This window comes from Notamacropus eugenii, chromosome 1, assembly GCF_028372415.1.
Source record: "Notamacropus eugenii isolate mMacEug1 chromosome 1, mMacEug1.pri_v2, whole genome shotgun sequence".
In the NCBI taxonomy this organism is placed as follows: domain Eukaryota; kingdom Metazoa; phylum Chordata; class Mammalia; order Diprotodontia; family Macropodidae; genus Notamacropus; species Notamacropus eugenii.
This window is the reverse complement of record NC_092872.1, coordinates 293031230-293043687: the sequence shown is the minus strand read 5'-3', so window position 1 is coordinate 293043687 and position 12458 is coordinate 293031230. Positions and strand designations below refer to the sequence as shown.

Here is a 12458-nt window from a genome sequence, read left to right as displayed (position 1 = left end):
AACCAACTGACCTAGAAAATAGATGGAGGAGAGACAATGTAAGAATTATTGAACTACCTGAAAGTCATGATCAAAAAAAGAACCTGGACATTATATTTCAACAAATTATCCAGAACTGCCCTGACATTCTAGAACTAGAGGGTAAAATAGAAATTCAAAGAATCCACCAATATTAGTCAAATTATAGGACACCTAGGCCAAGGAGAAACTATTGAAGGCAGCCAGAAAGGAATAATTCAAATACTGTGGAGCTAGTCAGGATTACACAGGATTTAGTAGCTTCTACATTAAAGGATCAGAGGTTTTGGAATATGACATTCTGGAAGGCAAAGGAGTTAGAATTGCAACCAAGAATCACCTACCCAGCAAAACTGAATATAATCCTTCAGGCAAAAAAATGGACATTTAATAAAATAAAGTGGATCAATTAAATTAAAAATTAAAATAAAGTGGATTTCAAAATGGATATATGACCTAGACATAAAGAGAGATATTACAAGAAAATGAGAACATGGAACATATTACTTATCAGATTTATGGATAGGTGAATAACTTATGAATACAGAATAGATAGAGAGCAAAGTTATGTATAATTTCAATTACATGAAGTTAAAAAGTTTTTTAAAAATTTATTTATTTTTATTTTTCAACATTCACTTCCATAAATTTTAAATTTTCTCCCTTCCCCAAGATAGCATGCAATATGATATGGCACTACACATACATTCCTATTAAACACATTTTCATAGTAGTCATGTTGCATAGAAAAATTATAACAAATAAGGAAGAACATGAGAAAGAAAAAACAAAACAACAAAAAAAAAGAAAATAGTCTGCTTCACTCTGCATTTCAACTCCATAGTTCTTTCTCTGGAGGTGGATGGCATTTTCCAACATGAGTCCTTTGGAATTGTTTTAGGTCCTTGCATTTCTGAGAAGGGCTAAGTCTATCAAGGTCAGTCATTGCACACTGTGGCCATTTCTGTGAACAATGTTCTCCTGGTTCTACTCACTTCACTCAGTGTAACTTCATATAAGTTCTTCTGGGATTTTCTGAAGTCTGCCTGTTCATCATTTCTTATAACACAGTAGTGTTCCATTGCATTCATATACTACAACTTGTTCAGCCATTCCCCAATTGATGGACATTCCCTCAATTTCCAGTTCTTGGCCACCACAAAAAGAGCTGCTATCAATATTTTTGTCCATGTGGGTCCTTTACCCATTTTCATGATCTCTTTGGGATACAGCCCTAGAAGTGGTATTACTGGGTCAAAGAATATGCACATTTTTAAGCCCTTGGGCATGAAGTTAAAAAGTTTTTGTACAAATAAAACAAATGTAGCCAAATCAGAAGGAAAACAGAAAATTGGGGAAAAAATTTTATGAACAGTTTATCAGATAAAGGTCACACATCTAAAATATGTAAAGAACTTTGTCTATAAGACATGTAAGATTTATATACATATACATATGTATATAAATCTATAAGAATACAAGTCATTCCCCAATTGATAAATGGACAAAGGATATGAACAGGCAGTTATGAAGAAATCAAAACAACAGTCATATTGTTTGTGTCATATTCTCTAAATCATTGGTTAGAGAAATGACAAAACAAGCTTGAGATATCATTTTACATTTACCAAACTGACTAAAATGACAGAAGGGCAAAGTGACAAATGCTAGAGGGGATGTGGAAAAATTGGAACACTAATTCATTGTTGTAAATTGTAAATTGTAATTGTCAATTGATTGAACCATTTTGGAGAACAATCTGGAATTATGCACAAAGAGTTGTTAAACTACCTATATACCACAATACCATTACTTAGTCTATTTCCAAAGATGAATAGGGGAAAAGGAAAAGAACCTATATGTTCTAATATGTTTATAGAAGCTGTCTTTGTGGTAGTAAAAAACTGGAAATGGCAGGGATGAATGCCCATCCTTTGGGGAATGACTGGACAAGTTGTGGCATATGATTGTGATAGAAAGCTACTATGTTATAAGAAATGATGAGCTCAATGATTTTAGAAAAACATAGAAAGGCTTACATGAAATAATGAAGCTCAAAATGGGCAGAACCATAAGAACATTGTATAATAACAATATTGTTTTAAGAATGACTTTGAGTGAATAAGTTATTATGTCTATTATAAATACCCAAATTAACTATAAAGAACATATGACAGAGGTACTATCAGCATCCAGAGAATAAATAAAACATAAATAGAAGCATCTATTTATAATAGATAACGTATAAATAGACAAACAGAAACATGTATAGAATAAGATTGCATATATGTATACCTATTTATGTCTAGTGGTAGCTATCTCTAGAGCATTGGGAGGAGGGGAGGAAAAAAAGAAGAAAAAGGAAAAAAAAGAAATTTACACGATAATTTTGTTGTATATTTGAAAGGAATAGCAAGTTGTACATAATGGATTTGCAGTTTTATGTACGATCATTTTTTGTTGTCCCATGTTACAGAAATACTTGTTTTATTCCATAAATTAAATAAAGTAAAATAAAAATTTTAAAAGAAAAAAAAGAGTACATGGGAAAGAAATAGCTGGCCAAAGAAGTCGTTTCACAGAGGTGGATTTGGAGTTTTGGACCAGGACTTAAAAACAATAATTTTGACTGCTGACTAGGGCTAGAGTACAGGTATGGAGTACATCTAACAAGATCCTGGAAGAATACATTTGTCCAAAGACTTCAGGATGTTATCAACAGGGATTTAAATTGAAAATGGAGGTAGAATGAGAAACTGTTCACATATAGCTGCTAAGCCATACATCAAAAGGAGAAACAGATGCCAGAGAATAACAAAAAAAAATAAAAATAACAGGGGAGTTACCCAGTAATCTTCAGAAGACAATAATCAGGAAGAGGAGTAGTAAAAATACTTTTGGTCTCACATGTCTATACATAAGTGCATAGAATGTTAGTAATGAACAGGTAAACAAAACAATTCAACATTAGGAAGTACATTCAATTTCGTATTAGTATAACTGAAAGTTGGTCAGATATAACTTATGACTGAAATACAACAATGGAAGGGTATAGGCCCTACCTCAAAAGGAAGAGCTTAGATAAGAGGACTGGTGAAGCAGTGTTATATTTTGAAAGGATGTGCTTCTGTGTGGAAATCCATGAATGAGAGGAGGAAGCGTGATGAAATGCATTTGGGTGAATATCAAAGAAGAGATAAACAGAAGTGATATTGTGGTAAGAGTTTATTATAAATAATTATCAATATTATAAATAACTCTAGTCAAAAGGAAAGTAGACGATGAATGCCAAAGGGAGACTACAGGTATCCGGCAGAGATTATCCATGCATCTGCTGAAGATCTTTCTTTGCTAAAAGCAGCTCAGTGAAAACATTCTTGCCTTTATGTCAATTTCATCCTTCAAAAGCTTGTAGATGTGGTAACAAGGGAATTGTTATCTGTGATCCCAGATCAGGCCTAGTGAGGCATTGATTTATGGATTATTTTGGAGAAAAGGAGAGATTATCTCAACTAGATTAAGAAGATAAGACTCAACGTAACAGGGGAAAAAATACATTGTAACAGAGACAAGAAGAGACCTTCTCAGCTTGTTTAGGGAGAAAAGGCTAGACGTAACAGGAAACAAAACTACATAGTTGTAACAAAGATCATGGAACCCTCTAATTTTCTGAATTAGGGCACCTAATAGCAATGCTCATCTTCTAACTGTGAGGTACCCCAGTCCAACAAATCAGGGAGTTCTCCTAAGCACCCTTGTTACATAGGTATGCAGGATAAGAAATAATTGGCACAAGTACATATATGTATATATATATATATATATGTGTGTGTGTGTGTGTGTGTGTGTGTGTGTATGTGTGTGTATGTATGTAAGTATATATGTGTATATACATATATATGTATGTGTGTGTGTATATATGTGTACTGTATATATAAATTCTCTCTACCTCTAAATATCTTGACCGTTTGTCAAGACAGACTGCTTGGTTTGAATTTTTTCTTTAATTCAATTCTCCTAGCCAGTTCCAGAGCCTATTTAGTATACTATAGACATAATAACAAACTTTCATATCTCTTTGTTACATGATAGTCCATTCCTATACTTTTCATTCCATTTAATCTATTGCAATGTTCAATTATCTCAAAATACAGGTTATAGAGAGCAACTTGTTAACCCACCATTCACTGCCTTAAGAGCCATAGGAAGCAAGAGAAATTGACTAACACATATTATGGGTTGGACCCTTCCTTTTCAGAAAGGGAAAACTGAGAATCCATCTTTGCCGTTGCTACTCATAATCATGTTGCTCACAACTTGTAATGTAACAATGTAAACTTGAAGATTTGTAGCCTTTCCCATTTCCAACCCTTTGAACTTCCTTTTCTTGAACTTCCAGCCACTGTAAAGAATTTATCTTTCAATAAATCTCACTTGGATATGTTAATTTTGTGCAACAGCTCTCTCTCCTTTTTTCCTTAAGTATTTGGAGAAACGGTCACTAAATTAGTGAATTAGTCTGGGCAAGAGAACTCTATTAATGCTTCTTTTCATTTTAAGAAGAAAAATCCTAAAAATCTAGAAAAATGCAATTAATTTAGTTGACTAAAGCTGAAGTGTGCTTTGGAGGTTAAGGACAACAAAAAGTCATAGAAAATTTTAATAGGGAATTAATGCCCAAGTTAAATAGACAGGCTGGAATGATGGACCAAATCTAACAAGATGAAATTTAATAAGGATAAATGCAAAATCATACACTTAGATTTAACCCTCCCCCCCTCACACACACACACTCCCTGCACAGACATGGAATGAGATACAATTACAGTTATCCCTTCCACATTGCGACCTTCCCCATCACGGTTTTGCTATATTGTGGATGGCATAAGAAATTAAATGGGAATTTTATGGAAGCTGCAAATGACACACAAAAGCCAGCATGATACAGAAAAAGTTTAGAAACTCAGAAATGCATAATGTATGTGTGTATATATATGCATATATAGTATTACATGATATCAACCCAAATTTTACAGTGAGGTATTGTAAACACTCCATAAATGAAAAAGAAAAAACTCAGACTTCTTCTCTGGTACAAAGGGAGGGCCAAAAAATTTTATATGGATTTCCCAGATTGTAAGGCTGTTGCACCCTTAATCCCTATGATGTGGAAGGAATAACTGTACAACAAGAGTTTATGTGACAAATAACTGAAGTTTTAGTGGACCACAACTCAATATAAACTAAAAATGCAAATACAGTCTTGGTTGTGCTAAATTAATAGAAGCCTAGTATCCAGAACTAGGGAATTTACAGTCTGATTATATTCTGTTCTGGTGAGACCATACCTGGAAAATTGCAGTCAGTTCTGTGTGCTACATTTTAGAAAGGACATTAAAACAAGTATATGAATACCCAGAAAAGGTTGGCCAGGGATGGAGATGGGATCTTTAACCATCAAATGTTCAATGAGTGTTTGAAAGAATTGTAGATATTCAGCTTGTAGATCTAGTATAATGGCTGTTTTCAAATATTTGGAGACTATTCCCAGGTGAATTCTAACCCTCAGTATATAAAAATAACATAGTTCAGACAAGCTTATTCTGAGCTAAATTTCTTTCTAGGGAATAAAGACAGCTAGAAATCTATAGAATACTTTATATGATGAGTATTATATGAATCTACTGCCCTCCAAGAGATCTTAAGACTTGTTTGAAAATTTGCACATCCCTTGGTGTATGGAGGGATAACCAACATCATGTGAAGCTCTACCCTTTTCCTCTGGGAAGAGCAAGGAGGTGGGTTTGGTTTCATTGCATGTAGAAGGTCTGAACCTTATGTAATGAGAATCTTCTTCTGGGGATTCCTTCAGTGAGTGGCATGGGACCAGTCCTGATGTCTAGGGACAACATTTTTTAAAAAATCATAATCATGTGCCAAAACACATAGCATATAAGCTGAGTGTCCCAAATCCTGAGGCTAGCACCTGCTTTCTTTCCCATAAGTCACATGGTCAGTGTACATGACATAATACAGAATATACCCACCATGCCCAGCTCATGGAACTGAGTGCTAGGGATGTATTATAAATCATCCAATGTATGCTGATAATCTGCATGTATTATGGTTTCTGAAAACCTTGTCAGTTCTTACTATGCAAGTAGCACATAGATAGTACTGAGAGCCAAGATAGTACTGGGCCAAGAATTTGAACCTCCACTCAACTGGCTGGGCAAATTCTCATGACTCTAAGTTCCTGGGTAGAACTTCAGGAGGAGTTCTAGAGTTCAGAGGACCTGATTTCAAATCCTAGCTCTGTCACTTACTACCTCTGTAGTGGTGTTGTTGTTCAGTTGTGTCTGATTTTTTGTGACCCCATTTGGGGTTTTCTTGGCAAAGATACTGGAGTGGTTTGCCATTTTCCTTCTCTAGCTCATGTTACAGATGAGGGAACTGAGGTAAACAGGGTTAAGTGACTTGCCCGGGATCACACAGCTAGTAGGTATCTGAGGCCAGCTTGGAACTCACAAACATGAGTCTTCCTGACTCCAAGTCCAGCACTCTATCCCTGTACCACTTAGCAGCCCCTACTACCTGTGTAACCTTGGGAAAATTACTTAACCTCTCTAGAGTTCACTTTTCTCATTTGCAACATGATGGGTTGGATTATGTAGTCTCTGTACTTCCTTTGAGCTCTAAATTTATGATCATACACTTCTGTTTCCTTGGAAGTGTAGGACAGAAATTTTGTCATCATCATCATCATCATCATCATCATCATCATCATCATATTATTATTATTATTATTATTAGGCAGTTGGGATTAAGTGACTTGTCCAGGGATATACAACTAGTAAATATCTGAAGTCTGATTTGAGCTCTGGGTCCATGCTCAATGCACTGTGCCACCTAGCTGCTCCAAAACAGAAATTTTAAATAGAGAATTAAAACCCAAATTAAGTGATGAGAGGGGAAAAGCAAGTAATAGAATTAAATCAAGAGCTAAGAGGGAAGAGGTCTAAGGACCAAAGGTGGCTTGGACTTAGTCATTTGTCATCGTGGTTTTGCTTCCTCCCACCCTATTTCTTATCAGGAAATAAGCCCCTACCTTCCTTGTAGGGGCTTGGGCAAATGCTCTGACACTATCTAAGGCATCCAATACCAGGTCTCACCTTTTTCCTCGTTAGTGTTATCTATTCGTGGTCGCTCTACAGCTGCTGTGGCACAAGTGATAATGGCTTTAATCCTGATCTCATCCTGAATGTTGTTCATGTTCCGGTGCAGTCCCTCCACTGTAGCATCTTGCCATTGGGTAGCTGAAATTGGGAGGAGGGGGAATGGAGACATGGACGTGGAGGAAGTGGGAAGAAAGTTATTCAGTTAGAATTGGGCAATGTGCCACACCCCGGTTACCACGGAGTCATTTTTCTCATAAGAAAAAGCCATTTAAAACAAGTTAGGTTCTCAACTATGGAGGAGTCATTTTATGGGGAAGAGTTCCTAGGGAGGGAGATGGGCTGAGAGGGTCTTTGGGGAAGTGTGATCCCCTTGTGATGTCCCTGACCAACTTTTTCATCATATATAAGGAATTCTTAATCACTACCACCTAGAAAATGGGTAAGAAGGTCTGCTTCTCTTCCAAATTATTCCCCTGGAATTCATGATCTTTCCCCTCTCTCCTCTCCTGTGGTATGTCTATGGCCATACCACCTGGTGTATTCCTGACCTTCTCTGATCTCAGCAAAACAAACAGATTTGGGCCTAGTTAGACTAGGGCCTAGGAGACTTCTTGGGAATACTAGGTGATGAAGACTTATTTTTTTTGGTGGTCCAGTGGAAAGGGCTCTGGATTTATAGTCAGAGGGCCTGGATCTCAAATCTTAGCTCTACCACTTACTATGTGTAATGGTAAGGGAGTTTGAAGATCTTCCCTGCCCCTTAATAGGCCCATGTGACCTGCTCTGAGCTTTGACACATACCACAGCCTGAGTCACATGAAGCCCATGGTGGGAGGAGCTTGCCGAATGGGTGCAGCAGAAATGGTACAACAGGAAGAGGGAGTGAGGTGGAGCTGAGAGAGAGAGGAGGCAGAGCAGAACTGAGCAACTAGCCTGAGTGAGAGAGGGAGTGATTTTGCCTAAGGGAGTTGGTTTGTGGGAAGGCCTGATAGACAGAAAGACTTGGGGATGTTGGTCCTCCCTCTATTGGAAATGTGTACAAATTTCCTTGTTACCATGATGGAACTGACTTTCTGTTATCTGAATAAATGTTTTGTTTTTGCCTTTGGGGAAGAGAGTTTATATTTTGTGAATTTACCCTGGAAATATGCATGCATATCCATAGCAGCTGCTGTGGGTATCACGTTGGTGCTATACTATGTGACCTTCATTTTTCTAGGCTTTGTTTTTTTCATCTGTAAAATAAGGAGATTGGACTAGATGGTTTCTAGAGTCCCTTCTCACTCTAAATTTTTAATCCTATGATCTCTTCCACTAAATGTCCATTGCAATACAATTCTGGGCCACTTTTACCATATGCATAATTTTTTTGCCATATACATGTATTATATATATATGTATAGTTTGATTGACACAGTAGATTGGTTCTACTTACAACCTGACACATTGGATAGCAATTCTTACTTTTTTTTTTTTACTATTATTCCTAGCCCTATTTCAATCTAGGTCCCCTTTCTCTTTGGGATCTCATTGACCCTGAGGGTATAAGTTCCTTTTGGTTTGTCTCCTTTGTTCATTCCTCAATTTCAACCTGAAATTCCAACTACCTGAGACCCTTACTCAACCCACTTCCTGAATTCCTCTCCACACATTTTTTTGTAAACACATTTTTCTTTATGTTTCTTTGAACTTAATGGCTCAATTCATTTAGCTTTTCTGAGTCCTGCCTTAACCCTTCCTTGGTTCTTGATTCTCCCCTCCCACCCACTGCTATAAAAATGATAGAATTGTAGAATGTCTAAGCTCAAAGGGACTTTATATATTACCAAGTTGGCCTCTCCCCCCACCAATTATACATATGAATAACCTGAGACCCAAAGGTGAACTGATTTGTCCCAACTCAAGGCAGGGCCTGAACCCACATTTCCTGCCTCCCTAGTTTAGGGTCTTTCCACTATATCCTACTGCCTCCTAAGTGGACAGCACTCTGCCAATAGCAATAAAGTTTTCAGCTTCTTGCATATCTATTCCAGTTGTCTTGGCAGCTTCAGGGTGTCTTTTTTTTTCAAAAATTGTAAGTAGATGGGAAGTTACGTGGCACACTGGATAGGGTACTAGCCTTGTAGTCAGGAAGATCTCAGTTCAAATCTGGCCTCAGACTCTTACTAGTTGTGTGACCCTGGGCAAGTCACTTAACAAGGACTGCCTCAAAAAAAAGAAAGAAATGGAAAGAAAGAAGGAAAGAAAGAAAGAAAAAGAAACCATTAGTATAGTAGTTAGTATAGAAGTATTAGAATAGAAGCAATAAGGTATAATGGCTAGAGGACTGGCTTTGGAGTAAGAATGAGATACATTAAAATCTTGCCTTTGATAACATACTGACTATATGACTATGGGCAAGTTATAGCCTCTCTAAAACTATAAGTAACAGAGGCACCACATGGAATGAAATTAGAGGTAAGAAATCCCCTTCCATAAGAAAAAGACCTCTCCAAGATACAGAGTATCCCCAAAGTCTTAGCCCAGGTATTGAAACGATAAAAAAACCAAGGGAGGTTATTAGAGCTTAAGATTACACTAAGATTTTTGGGACACCTTGCATAGAAGAGGAAATTAAGTAACTTGCCTACAGTTAGTAATTTGCAGAACCTAGACTTAAGCTAAACGATTTGCCTTCAAATCCCAGGTTTTTGGTATGCCTCAGTCAGACTGATAATCTCAAGCTCATATATTAATTTCATTCATTCATTTTTAGCTGAAGGAACTTGACTTCACCTGCAGTATTGTTGCCCTGAAGGCCACCTTCTTTCTTCAGGCACTTGGTTTCTGACCAGTGACTTCCTCCACAGGACCATCATTTTAGAAAGGATGCTCACCAGGTTTCACTTCTCTCTTGGACTCCCTCTCTGGATTCTTCCTCCTTCTCCTCTGCAGCCATTGCCCCTATGTGGGTACCCTCTCTCCCCTCTCCTATTTTCCAGCTTCCCTTTATGTATTATCTTCTTATTATCACATAAGCTCCTTAGGGTCAAGGACTGTGTTGCTTAATTTTATTTGCATCCTTAGCATGGTTCCTGACACATGTTGTTGAGTGGTTTAAGTTGTGTCTGACTCTTTGTAACCCCATTTGAAATTTTCTTGGCAAAGATACTTTAATGGTTTGCCATTGCCTTCTCCAGCTCATTTTACAGATGAGGAAACTGAGGAAAACTGTTAAGTGACTTGCCCAGGGTCACATAGCTAGTAAGTGTTGAAGGCCAGATCTAAACTCAGGAAGATGAGTTTTCCTGACTCCAGGCCTGACTCTCTATCCACTGCACCACCTTCTAAGTCCATTGATTTTTTTTAAGTAAATAAATCAGCAGCTTTAAAGTTTTTTAAATAAATAAGTGCTTTCTTTATTTTAATTTAACTAAATAAATATGTCAGTCAAATCAATCAATAAAAAGCAGTAGTTTATTCTTCTTATCCATTTAGAAATCATTTATTGAAAATCTATTATTTGTAATTTGTGGCTTAGAGAATAGAGTGCTAGTTAGGCTTAGAATTGGGAAGACCTGCGTTCAGAGACCTGAGCAAGTAGCCAGCTAGGCACAGGGAAGTCTCTTTGGCCTCCCAGCTTTCTTCCTCATCTGTAAAATGGCAATGACCTATAGTAGCTATCTTACCTGAGTTGCTCAGGGATCATATGAGATAAGGTATGCAAAGCATTCTGCAAACTTGAAAGTGCTAAGAGGGTGTCCCAAAAGTCAAAGTGTGGTTTAAAGCTTTAATAGTTTAAAACTGTTCTAACACTTTTGGTGTACCCTGTATACCTGTTGGGTAACCTCTCAAAGCCTGTAAATTAGAGATGAATTTAGAAGTTGGACCTCTGCTTTCCTCTTTCTCTGCCAGTCCCCCCTCCAAAGTTAGTTATCATTGTTAATTACTGTGCTACATTCTGAGAGACAGAGATATCTTGGACACAGTCCCTGCTCTGGAGACCCTAGGGGAAACTTGAATTTTGCTCATTTTATGAGATAGAGAATAGAGGTAGTGCATCACTTCTGGTATCTTGCCTCAAGGGATTTTCTCCAGCCCCAGCAAGTCTATATGGTATATAAAATAAAATTCTCTTTCCAGGGACACTCACTTAGAATCCAGGCATTCTTCCATTCCTGCAGCATGTTCTGGAGGATCTGCATCTCCCAGGTCACATTTTCCTCTATTTTTGGTACAAAATCTTTCTTTCCTCTTCTGACCTTGGCAGGAAGAGTCTCTTGGCTCAATTGCAGAAGGTCCTTGGCTGGAGTAGGCAAAGCTGTCCAACGGAAGGCTCCCTTTCTGGGCCTGGGAACTGTCCCAGTAATATGAATGTGATTATTTGTTCTGACTGTGCCCCCCCCCCAACTTTGTCCCTCCTGCTGTTAAAATGAAATCATACCCCCCAACAGTCACCAATGCTGATTAGAGGCAGTCAAGAGTCCTTCCTGGCAAAACTTCAAGACAAATTATATTCTTTTGGTTACACAGTACCCTAAGTAGTGAGGAGCTATAGGCTCATATGAGAAATTAATGATAAATTACAGGGGGAGAAACAAAGAATATTGATTAAAGTTGTAAAATTTACAGGGATTTGTTAGGGAGTTGGAGTTTTAAAAATTTTTTTTCTTTTGATGCAACCAGCCTTATCCTTTGTGTTATAAGTGCCAACATATAATAGGTAGGATATTACCTATAATAAGAATATTATGGTAGGATAATCCCACATGTTGGAATCAGCTAGGAGAGAGAGATCAAGGAAATTCCTCTCCCTTTGTTCTGGCCTTCTGGCTTGCTAACATTAGGTGAATGGTGATTCCAGATGGTAAATCTCTCCATTTCCTTTAATTTATTCAATTTCACTTTGAACTGGCTTAGCAAGCTATCAAAGGTAGCACCACCAGGTTCGTGATTTTTCTGGGGAGAACAATGGCTCAGGCCCTTCCCTTCCTTCTGCCTCACATTAAGACAGGGACTCTCTCTCTTCTTCCCCCCCCCCCCCCCCCAGTGTTTTAATAGAAATGGGTGTTGTATTTTTATTTTCCATTTATTTATTTGTTTTTAACATTCTTTTCTTTCCATAGGTTGAGTTCCAAATGCTCTCCTCCCCTCCCACCCCCTCCCATTTACTGAGAAGGCAAACAAAATGATGTCAATTATACATGTGAAATTATGTAAAACACATTTCCATATTAGCTATGTTGCAAAAAGTAAAAAATATTAAAAAAAATAAAGTTATAC

At 37.4% G+C, this 12458-nt stretch overlaps 1 protein-coding gene across 2 annotated transcripts in view; it reads right to left on the bottom strand.

Moving 5' to 3' along the window:
* HEATR4 (HEAT repeat containing 4) overlaps positions 1 to 12458 on the bottom strand; it is a 91510-nt gene that overhangs the window by 56338 nt on the left and 22714 nt on the right. For both annotated transcript variants that reach the window (XM_072629184.1, XM_072629185.1), the window contains exons 5-6: positions 11329 to 11532; positions 7191 to 7334 (exon numbers count right to left, since the gene is read on the bottom strand). In XM_072629184.1, the coding sequence (XP_072485285.1) occupies positions 7191 to 7334; positions 11329 to 11532 (348 nt within the window). The remainder of the gene's footprint in view (positions 1 to 7190; positions 7335 to 11328; positions 11533 to 12458) is intronic.